Genomic DNA, 20,639 nt, shown 5'->3' on the forward strand with positions numbered 1-20,639 from the left:
TGTCAGAGGAAAGCCCATAAAATCGTCTGTTTTCTCTGCTCCCGCACGGCAAGCGGTACCGGAGTGCCAAGTCTAGGACCAAAAGGCTCCTTAACGGCTTCTACCCCCAAGCCACAAGACTGCTAAACAATTAATTAAATGGCCACTACCCCCTCCATTTGTTTTCTACACTGCTGCTACTCTCTGTTTATTATCTATGCATAGTCACTTCACCCCTATCTACATGTATAAATTACCTCAACTAACCTTTATCCCCACACACTGACTCGGTACCCCTTGTATATAGCCCTTGTATATAGCCTTGTTATTGTTATTTTATTGTGTTACTTTTTATTATTTTTTAACTTTAGTTTATATGCTAAATATTTGAACTCTTCTTGAACTGCACTGTTGGTTAAGGGCTTGTAAGTAAGCATTTCACGGTAAGGTCTACACTAGTTGTATTCGGCGCATGTGACAAATAAAGTTTGATTTGATTTGACCACAGACTTTCTGATCTCCACAAAAATCTGAAGCAGAGTAGCTAGGCTAAGAATCTCTATACAAACAATGCTATTGCCTGCCCAATGAAAAGACCCAGGCAAGCAGGGTGATGGTAGAAAATGAGATTTTCAGCAGAAACATGTGGCCAGGTCATTACGCTCCATCCCCTTTAATCCCAGCTTGTCCAGCTCTTTCCTGGCTGTAATTACACAGTATCCAATGTCACATGGAAATGCCAACAGATGCACAGCGTCTAAGACGAGCATTATGTACTTAGAGATGTCCCAGTCATTATGCCTGTTGTACAAGGCATGCTGATTACACCATTGTTGTGCTCTGGCTAAGGCAATAGGGCAAGGTGGATGGACGGAAGGACAGGAATGCATAACAGGTGGACAATTATGTGAAGACATTTCAGAGGATGCGCTGCCTCCATAATGTCAACTGTGGTCATAATGAGAGTGAAAAACGCCAACAATGTCTAGTTACTTCACAGATCTCCTCATTGCAGTCTGAGCATGCAATGCTCACAACTGCTACAGCTAATACTGTATTATACAATCACAATGTGTGCAATCAAAATATATAGTCTGAGCCAAAAAAGTTCTCATCATATGTTTACATTGTACCAGAATTGTAATGTGTTAGGCTGTGAAATCTCATTTCATCTAGACGTATGTGTATATATAAACTCTAGAAGTTGACATGTATGAAGGGGGTAACTTGAAGGAAGAGTTGTTTTTCTTTCTCCGTGTGGTCATCTCTCTGGTCTCTCATCAGATGTAGTGATCAGAGCTCTGTGAGGATTAGGAACCAATGTTCCTCTGAAGAAGCTTTGCACAGCACTGTGAGGCTGTTTACTAATCTGACTAATTTGCTCACCAGTATGTCACAGTGCCTCCAGCTCACATGGGAGAAAGGTAATGGCCAGGAGTGCCCTCTTCTGGTCATTGTTGGAGCAGCATTAAGGGATTCGATTAACACCCTGGGCGAACCGGGTTTTGACTAGGTGAGATACAGCTTTTGTCAGATTTTACTTTTCGTAGCAGGTTAGGAGAACCTAAGCAGGAGATTACGAGAATTACAAAGCAGGTTAGGTTAATTATGTTACGGTTGCAGTAATAAGTAGGATTCTGTGTTTTCACATGCAAAAGTGATTGGTTTTGATAAAAACGCTTTCTGTCTTCCCAATGAAAACTAGTTTGAAAATTTGAACATATATTTTATGGAAAAGAGATGCACCATACTGCATTGATGACAATATGACAGAGCGATGCAGATTCCGTAAACCATTCCGTTTTAGCAGAGCTCACCTCACTCACCGGCTTCTGGGGCAGCTTAATCGAATCCCCTCAATGTGTGCAAGGAAGAGTTTAAAGATATCTTTGTTCTGATTGGCCCATTGAGGCCCTGCACAAAGACATGCACAGTCAAAATGATGAATGACCATAAAGCTGCTATGAGTTTATGATAATAATGTCTTTACAGGAAGTTAAGAAGGATAGAATGCACACCAAGGAAACATAATACCAATATTCCAGCTGAGCCAGAGAAAATTCAATTCAGTTCAATTCTTTCCCCCCAAAAAACAGTAAATCCACAAAAACTGGAATTATAATAAAATAGGAAATATTGTATCAATCTAATACAGTACAGTACACTCACCACTCCTTTGTGATGATAGGAAGTCCTTGAGAGACATGTGAGAGAAGTCCAGTAATTCCCTATTTCTTGGCAAATTATTAAACAATTTTTTACAGCACAATTACGGAACTATTTTGTTTCGAAACAAACATTGTATTCATTGTTCTCATACCACAGCCATTTTGCTTTGTTATCCCTACTCACATGACGCCATAAAGTGGCAGGTATAATTCTGGTCAATCAACATAATTTCAAACTAGCATTTAAATCATGGCATGGAGCATGGTATACACATGTATACATTTCTTTTTTTTAAACCTAGGAACACATGCCTAACCTTTCTTTCTGTTTAATTTCATTCCACATTTAATGTGGAGATGTTACAACTCTGATGAATTGTTGACTTGCAGACTGCCTGGAATACATTTCTTGACTTAAAAGGCAGAGGCCAAAGGAAAGCATTGATGCTAACATTACGTACAGTTTAAATACAGGAACATCAGGTGTTATATAAATGGTGATATCCATAGTAGGTACCATTTCATTGTGTCATGTGAGGCCATACAGTGCATGCAGCTGTGTTGCTATGGAGCAGCTTGGTAAATGCTTTTCCCTGGCGATTAAAACTCTATCAGCTCCGCTGTAGGCTGTGGAACTTCACTGAGGACATGTGACACTGGAACTGTCTTAGCCCAAGTGGAACTCATTGGGGTTGTGGAGAGAGACAGTGCCTGTCTCTGTGCTGCTTTTAGAGAATAAAGTGTGGTGATGTGGTGTGTCATATTGATCCTTCTGACCAATAGGGTCTCTCTCCCTCCACTTGTGGTGACAGAGACGGACTGGACAGTTTGCAGGTCATCCACACCATATTGGTCAAGTGAGTGAGACAGGGCCTAAAGGGAATCCACCTTAATGGCACTTAATGACACTGGAGCAGGTAGTTGGGTCATTTTTATGCAATCATATGGATCAGCAGTTGTTGCCTGAGGTAGGACGAGGAGGGCAAGGGTCAAATCAGAACGTGATGCAAATAGGACAATAACACCTCTCTGTGCACATGGGTCATTGTGTGGGTCATTCTGTTTCACCATTGAAGAATACAAAATAATTTCCATGTTATTCTTCCATTTACAATATAAGCTCATGTATGCCTATTTATTTTGTATCTTACAAAAAAGTCCTAAATTAAAAAATATTTCCTCTAGCTAAAGACTTGCCATACAGGACACAAATCACTTTTAAAGGTCCAATGCTGCCAATTTATCTCAATATCAAATCATTTCCGGGTAACAATTAAGTACCTCACTGTGATTGTTTTTAATTAAAATGGTACTGTAAAACATTTAAAACTGTTAACCCTCACAAGGCTGCTGGCCCAGACAGCATCCCTAGCTGAGTCCTCAGAGCATGAGCAGACCAGCTGGCTGGTGTGTTTACTGACATATTTAATCGCTCCCTATCCCAGTCTGTTGTCCCCATATGCTTCAAGATGGCTACCGTTTCTCCTGTACCCAAGAAGCACTCATTTCTGTCATCATGAAGTGCTTTGAGAGGCTAGTCAAGGATCATATCACCGCCACCTTACCGGCCACCCTAGACTCACTTCGGTTTGATAACGCCTCAACAGGTCCACAGATGAAGCAATCGCCATCACATTGCACGCTGCCCTATCCCATCTGGACAAAAATAATACCTACAGTGCCTTGCAAATGTATTCATCCCCCTTGGCGTTTTTCCTATTTTGTTGCATTACAACCTGTAATATAAATTGATTTTTATTTGGATTTCATGTAATGGACATACACAAAATAGTACAAATTGGTGAAGTGAAACTAAAAAAAAATGTACGTGGAAAAGTGGTGCGTGCATGTATATTCACCCCCTTTGCTATGAAGCCCCTTAAATAAGATCTGGTGCAACTAATTACCTTCATAAGTCACATGATTAGTTAAATAAAGTCCACCTGTGTGCAATCTAAGTGTCCCATGATCGGTCACATGATGTCAGTATATATACACCTGTTCTGAAAGGCCCCAGAGTCTGCAACACCACTAAGCAAAGGGGTACCACAAAGCAAGTGGCACCATGAAGACAAAGGAGCTCTCCAAACAGGTCAGGGAGACAGTTGTGGAGAAGTACAGATCAGGGTTGGGTTATAAAACAATATTCAAAACTTTGAACATCCCACGGAGCACCATTAAATCCACTATTAAAAACAACAAACCTGCCAAGAGAGGGCCTCCCACCAAAACCGGCAAGGAGTGAATTAATCAGAGAGGCAACAAAGAGACCAATTATAACCCTAAAGGAGCTGCAAGGCTCCACAGCAGAGATTGGACTTTCTGTCCATAGGACCACTTTAAGCCGTGCACTCCACAGAGCTGGGCTTTACAGAAGAGTGGCCAGGAAAAAGAAAAAAATAAGCAAACACGTTTGGTGTTCACCAAAAGGCATGTGAGAGACTCCTCAAACATATGGAAGAAGGTACTCTGGTTAGATGAGACTAAAATTGAGCTTTTTGGCCATCAAGGTAAATGCTATGTCTGGTGCAAACCCAACACCTCTCATCACCCCGAGAATAACATCCCCACATTGAAGCATGGTGGTGGCAACATCAGGCTGTGGGGATGTTTTTCATCGGCAGCGACTGAGAAACTGGTCGGAATTGAAGTAATGATGGATGGCGCTAAATACAGGGAAATACTTGAGGGAAACCTGTTTCAGTCTTCCAGAGATTCACCTTCGAGCAGGACAATGGGGCGGCAGGTAGCCTAGTGGTTAGAGCATTGGGCCAGTAACCGAAAGGTTGCTAGATTGAATCCCCGAGCTGACAAGGTAAAGATCTGTTGTTCCGCCCCTGAACAAGGCAGTGAACCCACTGTTCCTAGGCTGTCATTGTAAATAAGAATTTGTTCTTAACTGACTTGCCTAGTTATATAATAAATTATTTAAAAAATGACCCTAAGCATACTACTAAAGCAACACTTGAGTGGTTTAAGGAGAAACATTTAAATGTCTTGGAATGGCCTCGTCAAAGCCCAGACCTCAATCCAATCGAGAATCTGTGGTGTGATTTAAAGATTGCTATACACCAGTGGAACCCATCCAACTTGAAGGAGCTGGAGCAGTTTTGCCTTGAAGAATGGGCAAAAATCCCAGTGGCTAGATGTGCCAAACTTAAAGAGACATACCCCAAGAGACTTGCAGCTGTAATTGCTGCAAAAGGTGATTCTGTATTGAGTGTCACGCCTTGGTCATTGTATTTTGTGTTTTCGTTATATGTTTGGTTAGGCCAGGGTGTGACATGGGTTTATGTTGTTGTATTTCGTATTGGGGTTTTGTATTATTGGGATTGCGGTTGAGTAGGGGTGTTGTATATGCTTGGCTGCCTGAGGCGATTCTCAATCAGAGTCAGGTGATATTCGTTGTCTCTGATTGGGAACCGTATTTAGGTAGCCTGAGTTTCACTTTGTATTCGTGGGTGATTGTTCCTGTCTTTGTGTAGTGTGCACCTGATAGGCTGTATAGGTTTCACGTTTGTTGTTTTCTTCTTTATTAAGTTATTTCATGTATCGTCATTCATTCATTAAAGAACATGAGTAACCACCACGCTGCATTTCGGTCCGACTCTCTTTCAACAACAGACGAAAGCCGTTACATTGAGAAAGTATTGACTTTGGGGGGTGAATAGTTATGCATGCTCAAGTTTTTTAAATCTTATTTATTGTTCATTCCACAATAAAAAAATATATTTTGCATCTTCAAAGTGGTAGGCATGTTGTGTAAATCAAAATGATACAACCCCCCCAAAATTCCAGATTGTAAGGTAACAAAATAGGAAAAATGCCAAGGGGGTGAATACTTTCGCAAGCCACTGTATGTAAGAATGCTGTTCATTGACTACAGCTCAGCATTCAACACCATAATACTCTCCAAGCTCATCATCAAGCTGGAGGCCCTGGGTCTCAACTCCTCCCTGTGCAACTGGGTCCTGGACTTTCTGACGGGCCACCCCCAGGTGGTGAAGGTAGGAAATAACATCTCCACTTCGCTGGCCCTCAACACTGGGGTCCCACAAGGGTGTGGGCTCAGCCCTCTCCTGTACTCTCTGTTCACCCACGACTGTGTGGCCATGCACGCCTCCAACTCAATCATCAAGTTTGCAGACGACACAACAGTAGTGGGCTTGATCACCAACAAAGACAAGACAGCCTACAGGGAGGAGGTGAGGGCACTGGTGTGGTGCCAGGTAAACAACCTCTCACTCAACGTCAACAAAACAAAGGAGATGATCGTGGACTTCTGGAAACAGCAGAGGGAGCACCCCCTTATCCACATCGAAGGGATAGCAGTGGAGAAGGTGTAAAGTTGCAAGTTCCTGGGCGTACACATCACAGACAAACTGAAATGTGTGGACAGTCTGGTGAAGAAGGCGCAACAGCGTCTCTTTAACCTCACGAGGCTGAAGAAATGTTGGCTTGTCACCCAAACCCTGACAAACTTTTACAGATGCACAATCGAGAGCATCCTGTCGGGCTGTATCACAGCCTGGTACGGCAACTGCTCCGCCCACAACCGTAAGGCTCTCCAGAGGGTAGTGAGGTCTGCACAATGCATCACCGGGGACAAACTACCTGCCCTCCATGACACCTACAGCACCTGTTGTCACAGGAAGGCCAAAAAGATCATCAAGGACAACAACCACCCGAGGCACTGCCTGTTCACACGGCTGTCATCCAGAAGGCGAGGTCAGTACAGATGCATCAAAGCTGGGAACGAGAGATTGAGAAACAGCTTCTATCTCAAGGCCATCAGACTGCTAAACGGCAATCACTAACTCAGAGAGGCTGCTGCCTACATTGAGACCCAATCACTGGACAATTTAGTAAATGGATCACTAGTCACTTTAAACAATACTCCTTCTAAATAATGCGACTTTAATAATGTCCAAGTATCTTACATTACTCATATCTCATGTACATACTGTATTGAGACCCAATCACTGGGCACTTTAATAAATGGATCACTAGTCACTTTAAACAATGCCATTCTAAATAAGGCCACTTTAATAATATCTACATATCTTACATTACTCATATCACATGAATACTGTATTTTATACCATCTACTGAACCTTGCCTATGCCGCTTGGCCATCGCTCATCCATATACTTACAGGTACATATTCTCATTCACCCCTTTAGACTCTTGTGTATTAGGTAGTTGTTGGGGAATTATTAGATTACTTGTTAGATGTGTGTATTAGGTAGTGGTTGGGAATTGTTAGATTACTTATTAGATATTACTGCACTGTTGGAACTAGAAGCACAAGCATTTCGCTACACTTGCATTAACATCTGCTAACCATGTGTATGACCAATACAATTTGATTTGATTTGGTAAAAAATAACAAACAAAAAATAGTTTCTTAGCAAATTGCAATTTCTCAAGGAAGAATTTTGCAACAACTATCTGGGAGTTTCCCAGCAGCCGGATGTTCCAGTTTTCAGGGGTTAATGGAAAAGAGAGCCTGTAATCTGACTTCCACTTTTGGACATTAATAACAAGGTGACACTATCTTAACTTCTCCTCCACATTGACTAGATTGGTTGAACAGTGCAGAAGAGACCCTCCCCTGGACAGTTTTTCTTCTTCTCCTCAAGACCAGTATGTAGGGGATCTAGTTTTAGGCAATTATTTTATGCCTACTATGTTAAGTTAGTGTGGGAGTGATCTGAGTAGGGAGGGGGAAACTGAATAATAGCTTTGTTTATTGGTCTATTAACTAATTTACTGTATGGTGATATCACTCCATCCCACCAAAACAGGCAGAAATTTCAGCCGGTCTTTTCAAACAGCTCTTACACTAAAACAGCATTATCATCATGTTCACAATTTTACAGTATTATTCCAAATTCATGGTGTGGAAGTATATACAAAACACAGGGAAATCACGTTGACAATGATAGAGGCCTCTAGTGTCCAAAAGTACATTTTATCATGGGCAGCGCCATTGAGGGCTTCCACCATGTTAAAGTAGTCCGAGTAGTCAACTGGGTGGGGATTGCTATGGGTTGTAGCCTCATTGGCGCTGCCCATGCTGTCACATACGCTAAAACGACACAGATATAAGTCCTCTAACAAGGCTGAAGGTATCTCTAGACTAACATATGGTGCTCTATCTTTATATCTTGACCGTAAAATAAGCAAGGAGATAGACCAGATGCTTTTCAACTTTCTTTGGAGAAACCGTACCCATTACATTAGGAAAACTGTTGTAATGAACACTTATGAGAATGGTGGACTGAATTTTCTGGATTTTACTACTTTAAATAATACTTTCAAGATCAATTGGATAAAACAATTCCTAAGAAGACCCACTTCTATCTGGAATTGTATTCCTCATCATGTCTTCTCTACTTTTGGTGGCCTTAACTTCATGTTGTTTTGCAATTATAATATTGACAAAGTTCCAGTGAAACTTTCTGCTTTTCATCGGCAGGTTTTCTTGTCATGGTCCTTAATTTATAAACACAATTTTTCTCCACACAGATATTATATATGGAATAATCGGGATATATTGTATAAAAATACATCTCTGTTTTTAGAATATTGGTTCAGAAATAATATCCTATTGGTGAGCCAACTGGTAAATGCAGAGGGTCTTTTACTCAGTTATAAAGAATTCTTATCACTTTACAAGGTCCCTGTAACACCTAAAGATTTTGCAATTGTTTTAGATGCCATTCCCTCAGGTGTTGCTATGTTATTCAGGAACATGTCAAGACCTGACCCTCAGAGCCTACCTTCTATTGACCCTGTTGACTCATCAGTAGGAAAGATTTGTTTCTCTTTTGGTCCATTCAACAACAGAGCGATACGATCCTTGTTTCAGCAGGATGTTGTATCTATACCTTATGTCATGCCTTACTGGAATGGATTTATTGATAATATCTGTTGGAAAAAGTTTGGATGTTGCCACAAACATACCTACTTGTTAACAAAATTAAGGAAGTTTCCTTTAAAATTATTCATAAATACTATCCTGCCAACCACTATATGAAGAAGTTTAAGGAAAACATCAACTCAAATTGCTCCTTTTGTAATGACCACCCAGAAACAGTTGTGCATCTTTTTTGGCATTGTATGCATGTAAGAAAACTGTGGCAAGACATCAGTAGGTTTATAATTGAACACATTTATGAAGATTTTACACTATTGTGGAGAGATGTACTGTTTGGATTCTTTACATACAATAGAAATAAGCGGAATCATTTTTATGTAATTAATTTCATTATTCTTTTGGCCAAATTTCATATACACAAATGTAAATTTACAAACAGAAAACCACATTTTCGTATCCTACAAAAAGAAATTGAACTGTATTTTAAGACGGTTAAATGCTCTACTAACAAAAAAGCTGTTAGAATTGTAAGTATATGCATGTCCCTTAAGGTCCTTGTGTAATTGTAATGTGAAATTGTACCCCCTAGCTCGATTGTCAATTGTTTGTAATCTATGTATGCTTGTGTTCCCTCATGTGCTTTATGTATTGATTTGTTGTTAATAAAAAAAAATATATATATATATATTTTTTAAATAAATAAATAAGTCCTCTAACTATCTCTATGGTGCGCCCATAGGCGCCCTCCAAGCAAATCTTCCCTGACCAAAAAAATAAAAGTGGTGGCACTTCGTCACATCCGTGATATGGAATAAGGAAGTCATCCATCCAAAATAATAAATAAGGCAAACAACTTTTGGAGAGAGTAGTAAACTTCTGAAAGCGTCTGAATGTGAAAGCCGGGGTCGTTTCTTATGTTTCTTTAGCGTCGTCGTCTGAACATCACGTTCAACATGATTACCTCACTAGAGGTCTAATGATGGCCAAGCTGAAAACTAAGGAGCAAACTTTGAACAAGGAGCTGGACATTTTCCGAGGTTTGACTTTCCCTGAATAATATTTGCCATGGCTTACCATAACGGTTCGATCCCCATTAGAGCATTATTTATCATGCTCTGTTTTGGAATGGCAAAATCTCTCTATACCATTCCACTTAAAATATTTACAGGTAAGTTTAACTCTTCTTTGGATTTGGATTTAACTCCTCTGAAACTAATACAAGCCTCAGGAAATGGACTGTCCCTGGCATCTGATCCAGCTGGAATAGTGAACTTTTTGGACATGGTCAATAACTTACAAGGCGATTCTGGCAGAGGTTACTACATGGAGATGACACTGGGTACCCCTGGTCAAAAGGTAAAACAAATATGACCTATTGTTTTAAAGTTTTCAATGTGGAATACATTTATTGACCTCTTTAGTCCAAATGTAATCGAATGAAGTAGACATTTATTTATATATATGTTTTATATATATATATATATATATGTGTGTGTGTGTGTATGCAAAACAGCTGCTTTTTTCATAACAGATTGAACAGGTGAAAGCTATGATGCCTTATTGATGTCACTTTTTTAAAATCCACTTCCATCAGTGTAGATGAAGGGGAGATAGGTTAAAGAAGAATTTTTAAGCCTTGAGACAATTCAAGCATGGATTGTGTATGTGTGCCATTCAGAGGATGAATGGGCAAGACAAAAGATTTAAGTGCTTTTGAACGGGGAATGGTAGTAGGTGCCATGTGCACTTTTTGTGTCAAGAACTGCAACGCTGCTGGGTTTTTCATGCTCAACAGTTTCCCGTGTGTATCAAGAATGGTCCACCACCCAAAGGATATCCAGCTAACATGATACAACTGTAGGAAGCATTGGAGTCAACATAGGCCAGCATCCCTGTGGAATGCTTTTAACACCTTGTGGAGGTGTTATGGAGGCTGTTCAGAGGGCAAAAGGGGGGATGCAACTCAATATTAGGAAGGTGCTTGACTTGGACTGAACTAGGTTCCAGTACTCATTTTGGGTGCTGGTACTGTTTATATTTAGGTGCAGGACCTCCACAATACTTTTGAGCTAATATTCTATAAGAGGAATAGGAGCTCAAGCAGTAGAAAATTTGAGGTGCCAGTACTCTGCTTCTCTGAGCTCCAGTCAAGCACTGGAAGGTGTTCCTAATGTTTGGTATTCTCAGTGTATATATATATATATATATACATATGTATGTATGTATGTATGTATGTATGTATGTATGTATGTATGTATGTATGTGTGTGTGTGTGTTGTTAATACACTGTAATAGAGCCTACAAATTCAACTACATAATGCAATACATGTTCACATTTAGGCCATGATATTTAGTAGGCTAACTTATGACCAAGCCTGTCTGTCTGCAAATAGTTTTTCTAGCCAGCATGTGATCTGGAGAGAGGGTGTGGGGAGGCTGTTAGCCCCTGGGGCACAGGCGGGCGGGCAGGAGGGGGTGACGGCGAGAGTGAGACTGCAGCCAGCTCTGAGCCCAGGGCCTAGTTCTGCCATGTAAGCCCCCACGCACATGAGCTCACATGATGCTGCTAGACCCGAGCCTCTGCTTGGGCTCCACTGGCCAGGCAGCTGACCAGGATTATGAGGCACAAAGGCTCAGGGAGAAAGCTGAAATCTGCTCAAACTCTACCAATGGAATGTGGCCCACAGTTTCTGTTCTTTTGTTCTAGGTTTTATATAAATATCTCCCTCTCCATCACCATCTATTTCCCCCTGTCCTCATTTATGCCTGGTTTTGCCATTTGGCCCTAATTGCATGCAGTTTTAGGTACCCACACTTCTCAGTCTTTGGAATGTTTACAATATGTTAGTATGTTATTGATAAAGCCAGTGTGTTCTTAGCTGGAACACTTTTTATTGTTGGACCAAGAGTTGGGTGTTAGCAAGATACCATGGCTATAGCACAGCCAGACTCTGGTTCCCACAATCTTATCAAGCATATTTCTGCCTTGTAATTTCCTTGTGCTTATTAGTGGAATAATCACACTGAAGGAATCTGACCTCACTAAAATGAACCTGGCTAAGTAACACTTCTGACTTTAATCAGATGAGCGGTAGGGAGGGGAGAGAAGAGGTAGGGAGGGGAGAGGTAGGGAGGGGAGGGGAAGAGAGAACAAGGGGAGGGGGGCACAATAACACCAATCCTCAAACAGTTCTATCTATGATATAATTAAAGGCCTGGTGTTAAACAAGGTGTTATTCAGATGAACCACTAATTGCCACATCTGTTAGCCCCGTCGCAGCTAAGCCGAGGTGTCGGCTGGAGTGCCTCACATCTGCTAATTGGTACAAACAGGTAGCAGATGCACATCCCCGCCACAGAGCCTCTGCTAATTAGCCAGGCAAGGCTCAACCACAGGCGACCAAGCCGCCATGCTGGCACAGGGATGGGGAAGAGAAGGGATTTGCCTGGTGGTTCCGCCCAGCCAAGCTAGGGGAGTACGGAAGAGGATTGAGAGGGTAGGAGGTACAAGGAAATGCCCCTAGTTTTCCCCAACAGGCTGCGTCAGGATGGTCTTTCTGGTTTGGGCCCAGCGTGAGTGGCGTGCTGCCATCTGTGTGGTGGCAGTAGGGTTTCAGATGGCAAAGCCATAGTGGTGGGACTTCGGCCAGTCCAACTAATAGGGACGCAACAGAGATTTGAGGAAGTACAGTGCCTTCAGAAAGTATTCACATCCCTTGACTTTTTACACATTTTGTTGTTACAACCTGAATATAAAATTGATTAAATTGAGATTTTGTATCACTGGCCTACACACAATACCCCATAATGTCAAAGTGGAATTATGTTTTTAGAAATGTTTACTAATTAATTGAAAATGAAAAGCTTAAATGTCTTGAGTCAATAAGCAATCAACCCCTTTTGTTATGGCAAGCCTAAATAAGTTCAGGAGTAAAAATGTGCTTAAGTTGCATGGACTCTGTGTGCAATAATAGTGTTTAACATGATTTTTGAATTACTACCTCATCTCTGTACCCCACACATACAGATCATTTTAAGGTCCCTCAGTCGAGCAGTGAATTTCAGACACAAAGATCAGGGAGGTTTTCCAAAGCCTCGCAAAGAAGAGCACATATTGGTAATTGTTTTTTTAAAACCTGACATTAAATATCCCTTTGAGCATGGTGAAGTTATTAATTACACTTCTGATGGTGTATCAATACAGCCAGTCACTACAAAGATACAGGCATCCTTCCTAAATCAGTTGCCGGAGAGGAAGGAAACCGCTCAGGGATTTCACAGAGAGGCCAATGGTGACTTTAAAACTGTTAGAGTTTGTAATGGCTGTGATAGGAGAGAACTGAAGATGGATCAACAACATTGGATTTACTCCACAATACTAACCTAAATGACAGAGTGGAAAGGGAGCCTGTACAGAATATGCATCCTGTTTACAATAAGGCACTAACGTAAAACTGCCAAAAATATGGCAAAGAAATTAACTTTATATCCTGAAATCAAAGTGTTTGGTGCAAATTCAACACATCCAAGCATGGTGGTGGCTGCATCATGTTATGGGTAGGCTTTTCCTCGCAAGGACTAGGGAGTTTATAATTTTTTTTATACATAAAAAGAAATGGAATGGAGCTAAGCACAGGCAAAATCCTAGAGGAGAACCTGGTTCAGTCTGCTTTCCTGAGAGACAAATTCACCTTTCAGCAGGACAATAACATAAAATATAAGGCATGCCATTGCCAAATATACAATGGAGTTAAGTAACCTAGTTACAGTTTAGACAGAGCTTGAAGAATTTTAAAAACAATAATGTGCAAATATTGTACAATTCAGGTGTCCAAAGCTCTTAGAGACTTACCCAGAAATGCTCACAGCTGTAATCGCTACCAAATGGTAGCAATATATTGACTCAGGGGTGTGAATACTTATGTAAATTAATAATTTGTGTTTAATTTTCAATACATTTGCAAAAAAGTCTAAACATGTTTTCACTTTCTCATTATTGGGTGTTGTGTGTAGATCCTGCTAGGGTTTTTGTATAGCCTATATTGTGAGGGATAGCTAAGCCTATTTACTCCGTTTTTGTCGGTCATCAATGGTTCCTGCTCAACTGGGTTTGTTTTCTTCTCAGAACCGGGTCGACAACAAGAAGGCAGAATACTCGAGCAGCCTATTTATTGAGAGCAGAATGCTACATTTGTTTTGTCTGGGTGTCAAGTAAGGTCTTCACTGTAAAATTTTGAATGAGTTACTTCTTATTCTTAGCTTTGACGAAGCCCATGCTTTAGTTGGATGGAAACAAATATCCCGAATATCACATTTTCCTCAGGCTGCTTTAGGGAAGACGCAGGAAGTGTAATGTCACACCAGCAGACCGCTTTCCTGTGTGTTCCCTTTATGTTGCCTCTCCTCCATCAATCCAAAGTGCTTTAAAGGCTAGTTAAGCAGCCTAACACATTTAAATGGTAAATAAACTCCTTTGTTGCGAGCGGAGCTGTGGAGAGCACAGCCTCTTTAATGATGAGGAATGTTCAGTAATGACCCTTCTGCGCGTCACCGATGTGACAGAAGTCGGTTAGCTCATTAGTTCCCCTAGTTGAATTTATGCCTGAGACAACAAGATCTCAACTGCTGCTTTGCTAGCTCATGTTCCGCTCCTGCTCGCACACCGCTGACAAATACCAGGATGGAGAGAGTTTTAGACTATGGAGCAATGGGCGGGAGTAACGTGGGCATGTTTTTTCAAAAGATACCAGACCAGAGAGCTTTTTTTTCCAAATCTTCAGACGTCAGAAGCATAGTAAATAACCTGCCCTGCTCAAATCACGATCGCTGACTGAGTCAGTTTGTGTGTTTATGGTGTCTTAAGAGGGGTGCGGAGGAGTAACGCAGATGGTTGAATGACTGATAAAGTACTCACTACTCTTTTGTTTTTCCAGCTGAATATCCTGGTTGATACGGGAAGCAGTAACTTTGCAGTGGCTGCAGCAGCACATCCCTTTATCACACACTTCTTCAACACAGCACTGTGAGTCAGGCTCGCATATTTGCTCCGTGGAAACTCTTTCTATTGGGTCAATGAGAAGGCTATGCATTACATTTGGTGGCCTCATAATATTAGAAAATGCCTTAATTAAATAATCAGTGTTTCACATCAATCTCATAAAACATGATCAGATTGTAGTATAAATTGTTTGTTTATAATTGTCTCAGGTATTCATTTGATAAGATTTCCTTTGTCTAAGAGTGCTGCTTAATCTCCCCGACTGTCCCTGTGTTCAGCTCCAGTACGTACAAGTCCACTGGCAGGGGCGTGGCCGTCAAGTACACCCAGGGCAACTGGGAGGGCGAGCTGGGCACCGACCGCGTCCTCATACCCAGCATCGCTGGCAGCCTCACCATCAACATCGCCACCATCTTTTCCTCTGACGGATTCTTCCTCCCAGGGGTCAACTGGCAGGGCATCCTGGGTCTGGCCTACCCCCTGCTGGCTCGGGTAAATGGGAAGGGGGGTGGGGTCCTCATGCCCTCTGAGACTCTGGATATGAGGATATTGCCATGTTTGTTTGATTTGGCACAGTGGTGTCCGTAAGCGTGGTGGGGCGTGAAGAGCTGCTGAATGTTATCAAAGATCAAATTAACTCAACCGGAGAAGGTTCACACACATGATACTGTTCAGAATGGAACTGTGATCTCATCATCACACAGAACCATGGGGCGTAATGTTGGTTAGGCTATTCTGAGCTTACACAATGTATGCCTTATGCAGATTTTGAGGTCAACTATTTTAAATCATTGACATACAGTGACCACTCTGTACTGTGGATCTCAGCTTTGTTCAGGTTCAGATGATTTTCAGAATGTTTGTCATGCATCACATGCATATATCTGGCCCTTGACTTCAAATGGTGTATATATCAAGGTATAGAGGGGGGGGGATCCTGTTTAGTCAGGGTGATAACTGATAAGACTTGACCTGTCATTCTCTGTGCTTACAGCTTCACTATTGACCAATAGGACAGCCAATACGTTACACTATTTTACACTAAGTTAATGACCAGAGCGTTTTGTGTTTGTCTCCTGTTTTCCAGCCTGACTCCTCGGTGGAGCCTTTCTTTAACTCCGTGGTACAACAGACCGACATCCCAGATGTGTTCTCCCTACAGATGTGCGGAGCTGGGTTGTCAGCCAGCACCACTGCCGACCCCACGGGGGGAAGTCTTGTGAGTAGTCAGGAGGAGAAAGCTAAAGGTTATGAATGGGAGGAGTGAATGGTGTGGGGGGGGGGGCTTCCTTACAAAGGCTGGTTGTTGTACTGTCAAATAAGATGATTATTGAGGCTGTTCATCTCGCACACGCTAGGCAATTGCTTGGCATAATATTTCTCCCGACGCCCAGACCAGATAAACCTTTCAAGGGTGGATTAGACTGAGCGGCATGGTGCTTCTTAGAAGCATGATAGCTAGCAAGTCTCTGCGCCTCTCAATGCGTTTCCCCATTGGACACCCAATCTAGTTAGCGAGTGGCTAATTAAGCTAAGATAGCCCCTTGCCGAATGCAGGTCTGTTGGTGTTTTAAGAGCAGTCGCGGTTGAGCCGACCACGTGAGAGAGATAGTGGGGTGTAATCAGTGTCTGCAATGCCATGCCAAACATTGCGAAGGCATGCCATTGTAGTTTTATTACAGTATTCAGGCTATCATTGCATTCATTAATTTGTAAAGTGAATGAAAACCCTGTTTTGTTTCAGGTCATGGGAGGGGTTGAACCAACATTGTATTTGGGGTCCATGTGGTACACCCCTATAAAGGAAGAGTGGTACTATCAGGTGGAAGTATTGAAGCTGGAGGTTGGGGATCAGAATCTAAACCTGGACTGCAAAGAGGTATGAGACAAACTGTCCACTGTTGTTTTCTGAATTGCCCTTTCCTGGTCTAAATGGTTTGCAAAGTATTTCAAATCTGCACAACACGTCAGGTTTGAGGAACAAAGCCTAACCGTGGCCATAAGACTAAGACTAAGGATGAGCCTGTAGTGCAGATCTGGAAAGAGGATATAAAGCAACAGTTAATAAAGAATGCCTGAGCTGAGACACAAGAATGTGGTAAACCTGTTTCTGAAGCCTTCCAGGAACCAAGGTGGATATTTCAGCTTTTTGTTTGATCAAGGTCTTCTGAAATGAAATATGCAACTTTCTTTATACATCTTCCTCTCTCCCTCTCCTTCTCTCAGTACAACAAGGATAAAGCCATAGTGGACAGTGGAACCACTCTTCTGCGGCTGCCTGTGAATGTGTTCAGTGCTGTGGTTGAGGCCATCTCAAGAACATCTTTGGTATGTCAGCCGCTGTGCCCATGATCAAATGACAAAGAACTTCTAGGATAACCTGGTTGTCTGAGGACACTTCAGTAACTGTGTAGACTGAGGACACTGCAACTTATTTCCTTTCTATACCATGGCTTATATTTGTCCACCCCTATATGGCAACTTTGTTCTGGTCTACGGATCTGAGAGAAAATGAGTGGTTATCTATGTAAAGTACACCTTTTTTTTACAACTCAGAGTAATTTTATTGGAGTCTTAATCCATCGCTGTCTTTCTATGGTCCAGATCCAGGACTTCACCTCAGGGTTCTGGGGTGGCACTAAACTGGCCTGCTGGTTGAAGGGGGAGACACCGTGGAGGTTCTTCCCCAAACTGTCCATCTACCTGAGAGGCACCAACACCAGCCAGTCCTTCAAAATCTCCATCCTCCCTCAGGTGACACAACAAACGTCCCCCATGTTGCCTCTGTGTGTTTGTTGTTTGCTTACTCTAACCAATATCAACCATCTTGTTATGAGCTTTAGATCTGTTTGCCGACAGCTCTTTTATTGACATTAGTGTGGCTGCTCCCTACAGCTGTATATCCAGCCAATCACAGATGTGGACGGTACGCTAGACTGCTTCCGCTTCGGCATCTCGTCGTCAGCCAACGGCCTGGTGATAGGAGCAACCGTCATGGAGGGCTTCTACGTCGTTTTCGACCGGGCAGAGAAGAGAGTGGGCTTCGCTGTCAGCAGATGTGCAGGTGAGTGCTGGAGACATTATTATTGGGTCTTAGATGCGCCTGGTTAAGTGCTCTTTGTATACCCTTCTTACATTCCACAGTACGTTAGCTATTATAACCCTGGTTCCTCTCTCCAGTGAACGGTGGGATAGCCGTGTCCGAGATCTCTGGGCCCTTCTCATCTGCAGACGTGGCATCTGACTGTGCTGCTGGAGGGCTGCTGAAGGAGCCCCTTCTCTGGGTCATCTCCTACGCCCTGGTTGCCGTCTGTGTCGTGGTGCTCCTCATCCTGCTCCTCCTCCTCGTCCTGCCCTGTCGTCACCGAGACCGGTCCGGCGAGATCACTGATGAGTCCTCGCTGGTCCGCCACCGCATCAAATGACTGAGGCGGGCCTCGGGTAGGATGACGACGGCCACCGGGAGTTCCAATTCTACTGAGGCAGGGAGAGGGGAGGGGTTGGGGCTGCAGTGACCAATAGGACTGTTCTCTGGACACATCATGGAGACTGCAGTTTGACCAGAGAATGCTTTTCTTAGTTTATATGTTACCAGTTTTTTGCACTCCAGTTTCACAGCAACCTCTGATTTAATTTAGACACATTATTAGACTGGTTGGGTAGCAGAAAGGAATGCTATCTATGCCAGCCCAGTCTCTCCTTGCACATATTTCCTGCTGATTCCCCACTGCCTACAACATGGTAGTGAAGTGCACTGCTCTCACCTGAGACAAGGTCCTAAGAACTCTTAAACAGCAATGTTTCTTTTTACTTCTCAGAAGCCTCAACTCAAAATAGCATATTGTAAATTACTCAAGTTTGTTGAATGTTCCCCATAGGTATCATTACCATTCTTTCATTACAATTTTCTTCTTTGCTGTGTGATGAAAGTTTTGTAGGAAATGTCCTTTGTCAAGCTGTTTTATTAAGAGTTGGAGTTGACAATGTTTTTATTCAAAGTACAACCAGGTCAGACAATAGAAGATGATACACATAGGTCGATATACGTCCCTTGTCGTTTACAATGCTATCAAGTCACAGCCATCTCATATGGGAACTAGCATGGGTTTGCGACATTCTGTTTAACTGTAAAAAGTGATCAAAAGTGTCAAATTATGAATATCACTCCATCTGTATGAGTGAGAATGAAGCAATCCGTGTTAATAGGATTTTGTAATGACATTGTGTATTTGATATTTAAGTCAAAATGAATGATTGTATAATATTTCAAAACCTCACCATTAGTAGACATACAGAAACCTGATTTGTAAGGCCACATTTATATTGGAGTATTTCTATGTTAAATAATATTTTCTACATTTTACGTTACCCATGATTTCAAAAGGGGAGATGTATTGGCCCAAAAAAAGTATTGTACTGTATTTTCAAAAAGTTAAATATTTTTTTGCAAAGGTGTTTGATACAACATCAGGTGCAGTTTTAATTTAAACTCACGATTGTTTAAATGTATCAGTGCCAAAATTGTGACTGTATATAATTAAATTGATCAGATTAAAGTAAAGGCTCTCATTCCAGCGTGATAAAACGCCCGGCCTGTATTCCAACCTGGATAAAAACAATTCACCATTCACTTGAATATTATGAATAAAGAGTTACACAAGTAGAGAGCACCATGGTGCAGGTTCTGTTTCTCTGTAATCTTGCATTCAAGAGCAACTACCAAGACCACTCTTCAAGCATAGGGGAGACAGTACAGTATGCAGAAGACAGTGAGGAACTTACTGGATTAGTGGTCATTTTGTTTTAAGGAAACCTTATTATAGACAATTATATGACATACTTTTTACAATTCTTGGAAGTCAATGAAACAAAACAATTCAGTCATTCTTAATATCCACGGTGTAGGAAATAAGACACAGAAAACATTCAAAACTGCATAGGCACATTCTATAGGTAAGAAAATATAAAAACACTTACTTGCAAGTCCTCCTGTTGAGGTGAGTCCATTCATTCAACACTACACTGAACAAACAGGTGTCAGGTCTGTATGAGTGGTGGTCCTACTGGCCACTCGTGTGGAACCGTCCATATTTAAATACCTCAGATTGACTCGAGGGAGTAAGCTCTCAATTTGTCTCTCGTACAACAGCCAATTATCTTTATCAGCTATTTATTATCCTATGATACAATGAACCTATACTAGAATCAAATAGATTATATATCAGACATTTGATGAAAATAATTCTGAGCAACACAAAAAAACTACTCATATAAATATTGCATTAGAAACCTAATATTTGATTACAGTCTGGTTGAGAGAATGCTAAGACCGTCCAAAGCTATAAAGGCAAAGGGTGGCTACTTTGAAGAATCTCAAATATATTTTGATTTGTTTAACACTTTTGGTTGCTATATTATTCCATATGTGTTATTTCATAGTGTTGATGTCTTCACTATTATTCTACAATGTAGAAAATAGTAAAAATAAAGAGAAACCCTTGAATGAGTAGGTGTGTCCAAACATTTGACTGGTACTGTACATCAGAGGAATAGCGAAATGTTTAAGAAAATATTTGTTGTAGGTATAGTAATGATTGTGTTGTGGAGAGCA

General features: G+C 41.6%; 1 protein-coding gene across 2 annotated transcripts; it reads left to right on the forward strand.

Moving 5' to 3' along the window:
- Positions 1-9,834: 9,834 nt before the first annotated feature.
- LOC115136688 (beta-secretase 2-like) lies at positions 9,835-19,691 on the forward strand. 2 transcript variants are annotated; one of them, XM_029672355.2, is made up of 9 exons: positions 9,835-10,386; positions 14,964-15,052; positions 15,307-15,520; positions 16,116-16,247; positions 16,773-16,907; positions 17,255-17,356; positions 17,633-17,782; positions 17,924-18,092; positions 18,209-19,691. In XM_029672355.2, exons 1-9 carry the CDS (start codon positions 10,096-10,098, stop codon positions 18,451-18,453), a joined length of 1,527 nt encoding a protein of 508 aa, XP_029528215.1. In that variant the 5' UTR covers positions 9,835-10,095; the 3' UTR covers positions 18,454-19,691. The 2 variants fall into 2 exon arrangements, with proteins under 2 accessions (XP_029528215.1, XP_064880483.1); XM_065024411.1 differs by lacking the exon at positions 9,835-10,386 and adding an exon at positions 12,813-13,147.
- The last annotated feature ends 948 nt before the right edge of the window (positions 19,692-20,639 follow it).

Source organism: Oncorhynchus nerka, linkage group LG11, assembly GCF_034236695.1.
Source record: "Oncorhynchus nerka isolate Pitt River linkage group LG11, Oner_Uvic_2.0, whole genome shotgun sequence".
Taxonomy (NCBI): domain Eukaryota; kingdom Metazoa; phylum Chordata; class Actinopteri; order Salmoniformes; family Salmonidae; genus Oncorhynchus; species Oncorhynchus nerka.

Excerpts from the sequence above, each read along its gene's own strand:
- LOC115136688 (XM_029672355.2), top strand. The coding sequence starts at position 10,096 with ATGGCTTACCATAACGGTTCGATCCCCATTAGAGCATTATTTATCATG. Across the intron at positions 10,387-14,963 it reads TGGGTACCCCTGGTCAAAAG|CTGAATATCCTGGTTGATAC; the intron begins GTAAAACAAATA and ends TTGTTTTTCCAG. Across the intron at positions 17,783-17,923 it reads AAATCTCCATCCTCCCTCAG|CTGTATATCCAGCCAATCAC; the intron begins GTGACACAACAA and ends TGCTCCCTACAG.